General features: G+C 53.1%; 1 protein-coding gene across 11 annotated transcripts in view; it reads right to left on the reverse strand.

Moving 5' to 3' along the window:
• Positions 1–12972, reverse strand: part of ARHGEF2 (Rho/Rac guanine nucleotide exchange factor 2) — a 46639-nt gene that overhangs the window by 20373 nt on the left and 13294 nt on the right. For 6 of the 11 annotated variants that reach the window (XM_072829894.1, XM_072829895.1, XM_072829893.1 and 3 more), the window contains 3 exons: positions 9047–9164; positions 8444–8483; positions 7003–7096 (listed from right to left, as the gene is read on the reverse strand). In XM_072829894.1, the coding sequence (XP_072685995.1) occupies positions 7003–7096; positions 8444–8483; positions 9047–9164 (252 nt within the window). Of the gene's footprint in view, positions 1–1159; positions 1356–2709; positions 2870–7002; positions 7097–7355; positions 7498–8443; positions 8484–9046; positions 9165–12972 lie in introns of those variants that run through there. The other 5 variants (XM_072829900.1, XM_072829903.1, XM_072829898.1 and 2 more) reach the window with 3 other exon arrangements.

Below are 12972 nucleotides of genomic sequence, written 5' to 3' on the forward strand. Positions count from 1 at the left end.
TACACAACAGGAGTCACACACTCAGATCTGTCCCCTCCTGGATCCAAGGCCAGTTCCAGGGAAGCTAGGACTAAGCCCAGGCCCCTCTCTCTCAATCCTTCACTGAACCCAGTCGGCCTTTCCCCAGACAAAAACAGCCTCCTGCAGCACTGGTGACTTGACCCCCTCTTGCCAGCTCGGTCTCGAACCTTCATGACCCCCAGAATCTCTTTCTGTACCCCTAAAAGCCTCAACCTCCTAGGGTCCCTCTTAGGGACCCCCAATTCCTGCAAAACTTCCTTGTAAAACTGCCAACCCTGCCAGCCCCTCCCTGCTCACCCACCCCTCCGCTCCCAGTCCATCCTGCACACAAAGCCAGCCACCTCTCCTTACTCAGAACAAAGAAATCGCCTCTCCCTCTCTCCCACTCCACCTGCCCCACATACTCCAATGCTGGGGTCCTGCAGACTCCAAGGGGACCCCAGCCTCCAGAGCCTTCCTGAAGGCCCCTGCTCACTCCTAGACAGGAAAGGACCCTTTGTTCTGAGAGATTTGTAAAGGTTAGGATTTAGGGGAGGAGGGGGAGAACAGGGGGCCAGAGGGAAAGAGGCCTGTGGGGTTTGGGTCTGGGAAGGTGGGAAGCAGAGCAGAGAGGATGAGCAGTGGAGAGAAAGAGAAGATAAGACCAGAGGCTTGGGGAGGGGGCCACACAGCCCTGGGGAGGACTGGGAGAAGGGGCATGCTCCCCCGAAATTTCTCCTTCTCTAGGGAGGCTCATGGGTGTCAGACAAGGAACAGGGCAGGGGTGTGGGCTCAGGGCTTGGTCTGACCCATCCTTCCGAATAGGTAGCAGGGGAGACCATCTTCCTCAAATAATCTCATTTCCAACAGGGCCCCCTCTACTTCCCACCACAGTATAAAAAGAAAGGAGACAGCTGGTGTGCTGGGGGAGGGGGGAGAGGGGATCCAGGGTTTGTTGGCCAAGCACCAACTCCCCCCTTCTGTAACCACAGCTTTCCGGAGGCGGCCCTCCCCTTCCGACCAACCCAAACCGTCAACCACCCTCCTCCAGCAGCCGCTTTGCCCTCAGATCCACCCACTCAACCCCCCAGCCCCGCACTCCCCAAACCGGCCCCAGGACAGAAAGAGGCAAGCTGCCGGAGTTCCGGTCACCTCATACCAAAAAAGACCAAGGCCTGAGGACCCAGGTATCTGCACACACCCCCCTCCGGGCTTCTCGCAGTGAAAAAGGACCCAGTATCCACCCTTCCAGAGGCCCTCTCTCCAGCCATCTCCAGGTCTGCCCCCCACGGCTCCCTCCTGGCTTTCCTTTTCAGGGTGGAACCAAATTTCCGTGGATTTTAAAAACCTCTCCGCCCCCCCTGGCTCTACTCCAGGGTCTCAGCTCAAACGGTTGAAAAATAAACAGACTTTCAGGGCTGGGGCCTGGCCCAGGCAGGGTTGAGAGGAGCCCAGCTGCTACCCCTCCTGTTCCAGCACACTTCCTGTCTCAGGCCCCACTCAAATCCCCAGTTGCGTTCCTGTTGCAGGCTCTCACCCCAGCCCCTGAAGGAAAAGTTCCAGGATGGAATCTCTCCCAACTTAGCCTCAAGACAGGTAGCCAGGCTAGGAGCTAGGAGGTATGGGGAGGGCTTTCCACCATCTTCCAGGGCTCCCAAAGGTCACTGCCCTCCTGCCCAGTGTAACGGTGGTGGTGATGAGCACAGGCTGGGACTCGGGGCAGGGCACCAGAGTCAGAGGGAAGCCAGAGATTAAACCAGACATTGGTGGGGTCCTGGCCCTCCTGAAAATGGGTACAGGGTGTGTGTCCAGGGCAGCTGGGAGGTGCCCTGGGGCAGGTACCAATGCTCCCAGCTCTAACTTGTTCACCTACACCTCATTTCCTGGGGCCTGGGGTGTGCAGAGGTCATGGCCTTTGAGAGAGGGCCTGGGTACAAAGACAGGGATAAAGGATACTTGGGATGGAGTAAGGGCCAAGGGTAATTATACCCCAGACTCTGGAAATGGTAGGTGAATGGGTCCCAGGATGAACAGACAGAGCAGAGGAGAGGAGGAGAAAGAGGAGGAGGAGGGAAGGGGGCACAATGCCTGCTGCGGGGGTCAGCCAAAGAGTTTCACGCCAGGAGAGCAGGGGGCTCTTGGAAGCCTGGGGGCCAGACAGTCACGGGGACCTAGACCCCGAGTCCCAGAAACAGGTGTGCTCAGGGCCCCTAAGGGCGGAGGGAAGGGTCCCAACTACACAAAGACCTCTGCTCCCGGCGCCCGCGGGTGAAGTCTCGGAGAGGAAGTGCGCGGTGCCTCAGCCGCCCCGACCCCAGCCACCCGCCCACCCGAGGGGAGAAGTGAATCACAGCTGGAAAGTCCATCTCCGGGGGGAGGAGGGGCTGACTTTTGTCTCGGAGGGGGGGCGGAGGGGGGGAACCGGGAACCCGGCCCTGCCGGGCCCTGCGCCGGATGGCGGGGACAAAGGGGGCCGACCACGCCGGCGACCGCGGGGCGCGGGGCCGAGGGGTGACCCCCGGACACGCGCACCTCCCTCCGCCCGCCCGGCCCCTGCCCGGAGCAACTTTCTTCCGGGGCGGCCGGGCCGGGGGGCAAGGTGGCGTGATCGGCGCGCCCCCCCGCCCCGGGCCCCGGCGCTCCCCCGCCCCGGCGCTCCCCCCTGCACCCCCCCTCCCACCCCTCCCCGCCCCGCCGCCCGGAGCCCACCTTGCTCGCCAGCTCCCGGCTCCGCTCGGTCCGCGCGCGCGTGAGCGACTCGATCCGAGACATGGTCGGGGCGGCGGCGGCGGGCGGTCCCGGGACAGGAAGGCGGCTCGCGCGCGCGCCCCGCGCAGTTCCTCAAACGTGAGCCTGCCCGCGGGCCGGGGCGCAGGGGGGGGGGCCCGCCCCGCCGCCGCCGCCGCCCGCCGGTCCTGCGCGCCCTGCCCGCGCCCCGCCCGTGCCCGGCCCGCGCCCCGCCGACCTCGGCTCGGGAGCCCCGCGGCCCCCGCCCCGCGCGCTCTGCAGGGAGCCCCGCCGCCTGCGCCGCCTGCGCCGCCAGGCCCCGCTCGCCGCTGGGGGCTGGGCGGGGGGGGCGGGGAGCGCCAGGAGAAGCAAAAGGCTGGTCTCTACCGGGCGTGGAGGCGAGGGTGCTCGCCCGAGAGCTCTCCCGCCAGCCCCCCGCCCCGCCCCGCCCCGGCCCGGCCCCGGCCCCGCCCCCTCCTCCGGAGGCTGGGAGGCCGGGGAAGTCCTTCCTTGTGTCTAACCCCGCTCTCCAACGTTGCCGCTCAGGCGGGGTAGCAGTTGGGGTCTGGCCAGTCTCCCCGCAACCGGCAGGGTGGAGTGGGGCATTCTTTCAGGACCTTTTGCCGCAGCCTGAGCCAACCTCCACCTGTGTTGAGTTTCCTGATGCTGGACCCCTCCCCCTCCCTGCCCATAACCATCCAAATTGCAGTTCATTTCTGCCTCTCAGGCTGTCCATTTCTTTGGAGAGCCTTGGAACAGAGCATCCTATGTTCGCAGGGTCCTGCCTGAAGGAGGGAGAGGAGGTACAACCCAGCAGCAGCGCCAGGCAGCAGGTTCCCAGCCCAACTCAGCACTCTTGTAGGTGCCAATTTTAGCCTCAGCCACTATTTTGGGCTCAGTGCCTCACCACTGGCTGAGCTGGTTAGGCTCCTCACCCCCCAGCACCACCCCCACACTGCTCCAGTCTCCCTCCTGCTTCACAACTCCTTTATCACCTTCTTCACTGCTTCCACTGTTTAGGATCCGCGTATAGCAAAGACCAGAAAAAAGGAAAGGGGACGGACCCATTCTAGGCTGAATGGAAACTAGATAGCAAAAAGGACTTTCCACGGGCCAGGAGGGAGGCTGGTTCCTGCAGGCTCCTACCTGCAGGGGCAACCTTACAAGAAAGCCCTAGGAGCTCCCCAGAACCCCAGACTTAATCTCCCCCAGTGGGCAGGCAGGGCTGAAGAATGTACTAAATTTAAAAACAGACAACCAGAAGCTACAATCCTGGCCTCACTGCTCCGCCCACTGGGGACCCATAGGCCAGGGGTGGCTGGGATCTCAGCTTTTCTCCCAGGCCTGTGGTGGAAGAGTGCCACAGGCTAAGGGTAGAATCTTAAAAGGACATATTGCAGTCTGGGCACCCAGGGGCACAGCCATGTGGCCAGGACCAGGATCTCACAGTTTGGCAGGGCTTTCAGGCCCCAGACTCAGAAGGTCTCTGAAAGAAGCAGATCTAAATTCCAGCCTTTTTCTGCCTCTGCCCCCATCTTCAGGGGGCTTTGCATCCCAGCTGGCCCCTGACCCTACACACCCACATCTTCCCCTTGGGAGATGAGTGGCCAAGAAGGGGCTTAGGCATGAGTGTAGAAAACCTGTCTATCCTGGGAAACACCTGGGCTTTTACTGAGCTAGGCCTGCTGCCTGACTTAGTAGTCATCTTCTGTATCCCCGGGAACACTTCCAAAACCAAACCACTTGCATCCTAATCCCCCCAAGCCCATCCCACTTCTATCCAGTGATACTTCCCAGATTTTCAGAAACTATTTTTTTTAGATGGCCCAGAATGAAAGGCAACTCTAATTTCTGCCAGAATCTCAAAGTAGCCACCACCAGAGCATGTGACTCTTGATCTCGGGATCTGTGAGTTCAAGACCCACTGGGTGTAGAGATACTTAACAAATAAAATCCTAAGGGGCACCTGCATGGCTTAGTCCGTGGAGCATCCAACTCCTGGTTTTACCTGGGGTCATGATCTCGGAGTGGTGGGATCAAGCCCTGCCTGGAGACTTGCATTGGGCTCCATGCTCAAGGCAGAGTTTGCTCAAGATTCTTTCTCCCCCTCCTTCTCTCTCCCCCTTGTCCCTCCCCCAGTGGGCGCTTTCTCTCTCTCCCTCTAAAATAAATAAATAAAAATCTCAAAAATAAATAAAATCTTTAAAATGAATACAATAAAATAGCTCATTTAACTTGACAAATGTGTTCCCCACACTTCATGGGTGGGGAGGCTGTCCCAGGCAGGAGCTTCATGTCAGAGTCTAGGCCACCAGATGGATAGTCAGAGTCAGAAGGATTCCCCGGGCCCAAGTGCTACAGAGCCCACGAGTGTGTGTGGGTTCTTTTTATCGCTCCGGACCCTGTATATTCCAGGACAGGCTGACTGAGGCATAGCTGACTCCAGTGGCCATCCAGCTGGAGATGGTGGAAACAGGGAAGAGGGGGGAAAAGCAGGTTAGGGAAGTTTCCAGACAGAGGCAGAAGCATGGAGTCAACGCTCTGGCTCTGCAATACAGCTCTGCCTCATAATAACTGTGGGACCTCTAAGTTATCTTGTCTGCAAAATGGAGATTAAAATATTTCTCTTTAAAAATAAATAAATAAATAAATAAATAAATAAATAAATAAATAAATAAATAATTTTTCTTTGCCAGGGTGTTATAAGAATGAAATGAGATGACCTCTGGAGAAGTGTTTTGTTCACCATGATGACTCTGGTCAAATAGGAAGGAATAAGCCACTTCCTCTCTCATTGCTGGACTTCTCTCCAGCCCCACCCCCATGTTTACCTGCTCAGGAGCTATCCTAGGCTGGGAGGAGGGGCAGAGGAGGATTAGAGAGGCAGCCACACACATTCAGGAGGGTGGAAGAGGACTGGACCAGAAACCCTGGTGAGTAAGGGCCAGTAGGCCAGGTCTTGACTGCTCTGGCTCTTTCCTGCCACCTGTCTGGGCTCCATACAGCCCACATTCCCCTCCACCTAGTTATTTAACCCGCACCAAACTTGAGCCAAGCCTGGGCAGATGCAGGATCCTGAGGGCCCAGGGCAGTACCGACTCCCCCTGCCCATTCTGACCACAGGAAGAGAGGTGGTTCCACCAGCACACTCTCCTACCCTGAGCTGAGCTGGCAGGTTGGCCCTAGGCCCCAGGTCTCCCCATTTGCCTTGTTCCCAGAGAGCTTGGCCCCCACCATGGGAGAGAAGAAGCCTCCCTGCCCCACTGCCCTCACCCACCCCAAACTTGAAGATTCTCTGGTTGTTCCTCCGCTTCTCAGACCACCTGGTCCCATGCCTCAAACTCCCCACTGCAGCATGTGGTGAGAAGCTGCTAGCAAGCGGGTGTCATCTCTGCCTTCTCGGTGCACCCAGAGAAAGAGGAGCCCTGGCTATAAGGCTGGCAGAGGAGCAAGTCCTGGCACCGGGGGTGGGGCCAGGAGGAGCCCAGCAACCTTTCTGGGTGAGAATCCCATGCTCCCCAAGGTGAACAGGAGGATGTTTTCTCTGGCACTCCTCCCAGGGCTCAGAAGCCACCCCAGGCTGGAAAGTACTTGTATACCTGGGGAGGCTGTGAGAAGAAAAGGGGATGGCTCATTCTGCCAGTAAATGAAGAAAGTGGAAATGCATTCAAGCAGCAGGCAGAGCGCCTGGTTTCACGGAGCTGGGGTTGGTAATAGAGGAGAGAGCAGAATACCTGCTCCTTCCTGGGCTCCGAACTGGTCATGGCCCCACACACAGGGTGTGCATGTGTTTCCATAACCACATACTTTCCAGGCCTTCCATTCTGCCTGTGGTCTAATTTCACTCCGTCAGCTGCCACATCCACCCATACAATTAGAAGTGTAAAAGCACCTTGCAAACCCTAATACTCTGCAAAGTAAAAGGTATTGCTATAATTATTATCATGATTTTATCCAATGCTTAAGATCTCTGCTGCCCACCTCTGTAGCTACTGGAGGCCTTGAGGGAGGGAGGGCTGGGCCACAGCTTAGCTTCTGAGGCTCCTTCCCTACCCCCTCCTTCCAGCCGTCTGCACCAGGAGAGCTGAGGAAATGTGACTCCGGGGATGTGGGACAGAGACTGGAAGAACTGGCAGGTGGCCCCTCAAACTGAACCACTGCCTTGAGTGTCTGTCTCCCCAGGAAGCTGGGGAGGGGAGCGGATGGTGGGGTGAGGAGGAAGGGAAGCAGGGAGGGGAGGGGGGCCAGGCCTCCTACTTCCCCACCGACTCCTACCTTAGCCTTTCCGGTCATGCTCAGGAAGAAGCTGAAGGTACGCTGCAGCGGGGAGCTTACCCAGGTACCCAAGCCTCCTTCCAATTGGCCACAGCTGCAGAGAGAAAAAGAGGTGAAGAGGTGGAGATGGAGACGGGGAAGAGAAAGATGATGCTCCCATAGCCATGGCTGGTGAAGGTGCCGGGCCCAGGATGGGAGAAAGGAGGTCCAAGGACGGCCTGGAGAGAGACCCCTCAGCCCACCCTCACCTCCCAGACAGGACAGATGTGGACAGGACACTGTTGCTCAGGCCCTTCACCTGGGAGGGAAACTCCAGGCTCCTCCCAGATAAAGACAGACCACCCCCTTCCTACCTAACTCAGGCCAGATCTCTTCTTGCACTGCTCTCCCGTGAAAGATATGGGGTAAGGGCTCTCCGGGGGAGGGCATGTTCCCCTCAAAACACAAGAGCCCTGTGTACGACCCTCTGTGCTGTTTGGAAAGGGCCTCTGGGCCTGAAGCCAATGAGGAGTGGATTTCCTGGGATTTCATCAGCCCCATCCCATGAGCTAATCCCAAACGCAGAGCCAGCAGGATGTGTCAGCTAGAGATTTTCAGGACCACAAATCAGAGCTTGGCATCTTAAAGGGCCATGGCAAGCGCATCCAGCCACACTGTCCGGGGGCCCAGCGGCTCTCACCAGGCTTCAGCGCCAGGAGCCAAACAAACAGGTGCCGATTTTGTGTGCTTTATTTTCCTGGCTACAGAAATCTCCCAGACTCCTCCATGATTCCTGAGCTAGGCCCACAGCCCCTGCCCCCCACACAAACCCCCAGCCACCAGAGCTCTCCTTAGGGCCACTCTTCATTGGTCAATTATCTGAACCTCCGAAGCAGATCCATGGGGTCCTTGGTCCCTGTCTCTCCGTAAGACTGTCCAACAGCCAATCTGCCCACTCACCTTTCTGGCACTGACAATAACAAGCAACTCCCCCTGTCTTACTCATCTGTCCACCTGGGGTCTGGATGCTACTTTTCCTTTGGGGCTACTGGGAACCTTCTAAACCTTCCCTGGCCAATGAGGGAGAAGGCGGTGAATTCTTGTGTTGCTCAGGGAGAAAGATATCTGGAGGCTTTGATCAGAAGTGCTAAGGGGAGGGGCGCCTGGGTGGCTCAGTGGTGAGTCCCACTCTTGATTTTGGCTCAGCTCATGATCTCGGGGTTGCAAGATTGAGCACTCCACACTCAGCAAGGAGTCTGTTTGAGATTTTCTCTCCCTCTTTCCCTCCACCAGCTTGCACACCTGCTCTAAATACATACATACCAACATAAATACCTAAGGAAAACATTAAGTGGAACAAGATTTCAGAAAGCAGAGACCCCGGGAATCACAACATCCGTGGTCCAGTCCCATTGCCCCTCTTCTGGCTAGGCCTTTGAAGGGCTCTGGGTCTTGAACTCACCTTTGGCTAAGGTCAGTGGCAGAGGACTGGTATAAATTCCCTGCCAACACAAAAGGAGACAAGAGGTGTCCAGCTGAAGCTGGACGAAGTGATCCAGGCTTGCCTCCCCCACCCCCTCCACCTGGATCAGGGTCCCAAGCTGCAGGGCTGTGCTGCCTCAGAGGACTGGCGCTGGGTGGGGTGGGGGTGGGGGCAGGGAGGCATGGGGTAAAGGGTGGGGCCTGACCCCAGCAGAGTTGAAGAACTTAGGGGCCCGGGAACTGAGAGAGCGCAAGGGCTCCATGGAGCACAGGCCTCAGGGCCTGAGGTCTCAGCTGTGTTTCTGCAGAATGGAGAGAGCAGAGGTTTCACCACAGTGCCCAGTGCCTTGTCATGGGGACAAGGTACATCACAGGTAACTGTCCTCCATCACCCATGACAGAGGGAACTGCAGAGCCACAATCTCTCCTATGTCCTCCTTCATTGGAAGGAGAGTCTCAGAAGCCAAAGTCCTGAATTCAAAGGGTGTGTGGTTAACCAGAACCCAGGACATGCAGACTCAACAGCTGGCTCTGAGGGGTAATGGTGAGACAGATGGGGTGCCTCTCCCTCACCCCTACTCACCAGCTGGATCAGAGCTGCCCAAGAGGCAATTGATGCCACTCATGGATACAGACTTGGAAAGCATGCCAGTGGCCGAGTGGTCCAAAGGGTCAGCAGATGGATGACAGCAACTCTGACCCTAGAATCATGTCAAGAATCCTCACACAAAGTCAGGCCTCATCCCTCTCCTGCTCCCACTCTCCATGCTCCCACTTTTCCGCAGGGGGTCTGTCTTCAAGTCCTCAGGTCTACAGCCCTCTGCACTACCCACATCCTCAACATTCCACCTGAATCACTGGCAAGTCATTTCTGCCAGCTCTCAGCACTCTGCTGCAGTCTAAGCCCAATGCAGAAAATATCTTAGAAAATATGTAACCCTGAAGAGTTTCCAGGCATGACAAACTCAAACTATGGAAGCCAGTCAGGTAATAGAAAGGAAATGATAGACCTGGACAGTCTGGGTTTAAGACAAAAGGGAGCAGGAATATTCATGAGCCATACAACCAACCATTAGGAAAGAAAGATTTTTCTCAAGCCTACATGAAGCGTTACAAAAACTGGTCACATATCAGGCCATAAGGCATATTTTAACACATTTCAAATCATCCATATCAGAGAGATCACAGGTAACAAGCCAGAAATCCCTTCCTAATGGACTGGATAAGGAACTTGTGATATATTTATACACCAAAATACTAATCAGCAATGAAAATGAACACACCACAGCTCACCTGACAATATGGATGAATCTCACAAACATAATAGTGAGGGGAAGAATCAAGACACAAAAAATATATGTCCTCTATGGTCACATTCACGTAAACTTTAAATACGCAAAACTAGGGGTGCCTAGTTGGCTCAGTCAGGGGAGCATGTGATTCTTGATCTTGGGGTTGTGAGTTTGAGCCCCATGTTGGGTATACAAATTACTTAAAAATAAAATCTTAAAAAAAAAAGTCAAGAAAGTGGTCATTCCTGCCAGGAGAGAGAAGGTTATGAGTGGATTATGAGTGCGGAGGGACACAGGGCATCTAAGTTTTGGTGATGCTCTGGTTTTTCTTATGTAACCTGGAATGGTTACACAGCTATTTGCTTCCTAATTGTTCATTACTTTGTACATGTAAGTTTCATTTCCTTTTCTGTATGTTTGTTATATTCTTTCTTTTAAATATTTTATTTATTTATTTGAGAGGAGAGAGAGAGCACGTCCACAAGTAGGGGGAGAGACAGAAAGAGAGGCAGACTCCCCGCTGAATAGAGAGCCTAATACGGAGCTAGATCCCAGGACCCTGAGATCATGACCTGAGCTCAAGACAGATGCTACACCAACTGTGAGCCACCTGAGTATCCCTGTTTGTTATATTTTAAAAATGTGTTGTTTTAAAAAAAAATCTCTATAGATTTAGAAATGTTAAAATACTCTTCTAAGTAGGGACATCTGGGTGGCTCAGCGGTTGAGCATCTGCCTTTGGCTCAGGGCATAATCCCAGTCCAGGGATTGAGTCCCATATCAGGCTGTGAGGAGCCTGCTTCTCCCTCTGCCTATGTCTCTGCCTCTCTTCCTATGTCTCTCATGAAAAAATGGATAAATAAAATCTTTTTTAAAAAGGAATCTGTCCTCTTAAAAAAAAACTCTTCTGAATAGACTTACTAGACAAAGAAATTGTAATAGAAATTAAAAGATATTTTATGGGGCACCTGGCTGGCTCAATCAGTGGAGCATGTGACTCTTGACCTCAGGGCTATGAGTTCAAGCCCCATGTTGGGTGTAGAGAGTATTTAAAATCTTAAAAAAAAAAAAAAGTTATTTTATAACAACAATAGTGAAAATACTATAGAACTGTAGAACAAAAGTTGTGAGACATGGCCAAAGTGGTATTTCTGGGGTAATTTATAGCTTTAGAAATTAAAATGCTTACATTGAAAAATTTTAAAAGCTGAAAATTAATGAACTATGCCAACTTTAAAAAATTAGAAAGAGAACAACAGAACAATGTCCAAGAAAACAGAAGGAAGGATACAATAAGGAGGAAAGCAGAAATCAGGGCACCTGAGTTGGTGGAGGATGTGACTCATGATCTCGGGGTGGTGAGTTTGAGCCCCGTATTGGGCAGAGAGATTACTTTAAAATTTTTTTTTAATTAGGGGATCCCTGGGTGGCTCAGAGGTTTAGCACCTGCCTTTGGCCTGGGGAGTGATCCTGGAGTCCCAGGATCGAGTCCCACATCGGGCTCTCATGAGCAAATAAATTTTAAAAATAATAAAAATTTTTAAAAGAAATGGAATTGGTAATTTTTCTTTTTCTTTTTTTTTAAAGCTTTTATTTATTTATTCATTCATTAGAGACACAGAGAGAGAGGCAGAGACGTAGGCAGAGGGAGAAACAGGCTCCATGCAGGGAGCCCGATGTGGGACTTGATTCCGGAACCCTGGGATCGCGCCCTGAGTTGAAGGCAGATGCTCAACCGCTGAACCACCCAGGCAGCCCGGTAGTTAATTTTTCTATAAACAAAACAAGGACGCCTGGGTGGCTCAGTGGTTGGGTGAGTCTGTCTTCGGCTCAGGGCATAATCCTGGAGTGCCAGGATCGAATCCCATGTCGGGCTCCCTGTGTGGAGCCTGTTTCTCCCTCTGCCTATATTTCTGCCTCTCTCTCTCTCTGTGTGTCTCTCATGAATAAATAAATAAAAGCTTTAAAATAAAACAAAACAAAACAAAACAAAACAAAACAAAACTCACCAGGCCAAAAACATTTTACAGGCAAGGCACAGATATCTCAAGGACTAGAGAACAGAAATCCTATGTAAACTCTTCAAAGAATAGAAATGAAAACTCTCTAACTCTCCCTATAATGTGAGTATAACCTTGATTCTTAAACTGCACACAGACAGTGTGACCAAGATTTGGGTACAATTTCTCTTATTAACTTAAGTACAGAAATCACTAGCAAACCAAAGTAGATTTTCAATGTCTACAAAGCATTTGCTGCTGCCTCCACCAAGGAAGTATCCATCCACTCCTTGAACCTGGGCTGGCCGGTGACTCTACTAGACGAATAGAATGTGGTGGAAGGAAAAAAAAAAAAAAGAATGTGGTGGAAGGGGCTTAGATGATTTTTGAGCTTTAACCTCAAGAAACCTTAAAGGTTGGGGCACCTGGGTGGCTCAGTCGGTTAGGCGTCTGCATTTGGCTCAGGTGGTGATCTCAGGGTCCTGGGATCCAGCTCCACATCAAGCTCCCCTCTCAGCAGGGAGCCTGTTTCTCCCTCTCCCTCTGCCCCTCTCCCTGCTTGTTCTTTCTCTTTCTCTCTCTCTAAAAATAAATAAGCTCTAGGAAAAAAGAAAAGAAAAGAAACCCTGAAGCTTGCACTCTTGTCCACTTGCACTGCTATTTCCATGTGAACAAGTCTAAACCAAACTCTGGAGAGGCCATGTGAATGACAACCAAGGTATCGCAACTTTCAGCCTGACAAATGGCAGATGTGAGTATGGCCAGCCTTGGCCACCAGCCATATGCAAGCCACCAGCCACCTGCAGCCATGTGAGTCCAGGTGAAGTAAGCAGAATACTCAGCTGAGGTCAACCCAAATTATTCACCCACAGAATAGTGAGAGGGGGAAAAAAGTCATTTTAAGCCATTAAGTTTGGGGTTGTTTTGTTATGCGCTGTATAAAAAAGATAATCTGGGGGATCCCTGGGTGGCTCAGAGGTTTGGCACCTGCCTTTGGCCCAGGGCATGATCCTGGAGACCCAGGATCGAGTCCCACATCGGGCTCCCTGCATGGAGCCTGCTTCTCCCTCTGCCTGTGTCTCTGCCTCTCTCCCCCTCTCTCTGTGTATCTCATGAATAAATAAATAAAATCTTTAAATAAAAAAAAAGATAATCTGTCATGACAAAGTTGGATTCATTTTAAAAATAAAAGGGTGGCATATGAGAAAAGTCCTTAC

The sequence above is a fragment of the Canis lupus genome, chromosome 6, assembly GCF_048164855.1.
Source record: "Canis lupus baileyi chromosome 6, mCanLup2.hap1, whole genome shotgun sequence".
Classification (NCBI taxonomy): domain Eukaryota; kingdom Metazoa; phylum Chordata; class Mammalia; order Carnivora; family Canidae; genus Canis; species Canis lupus.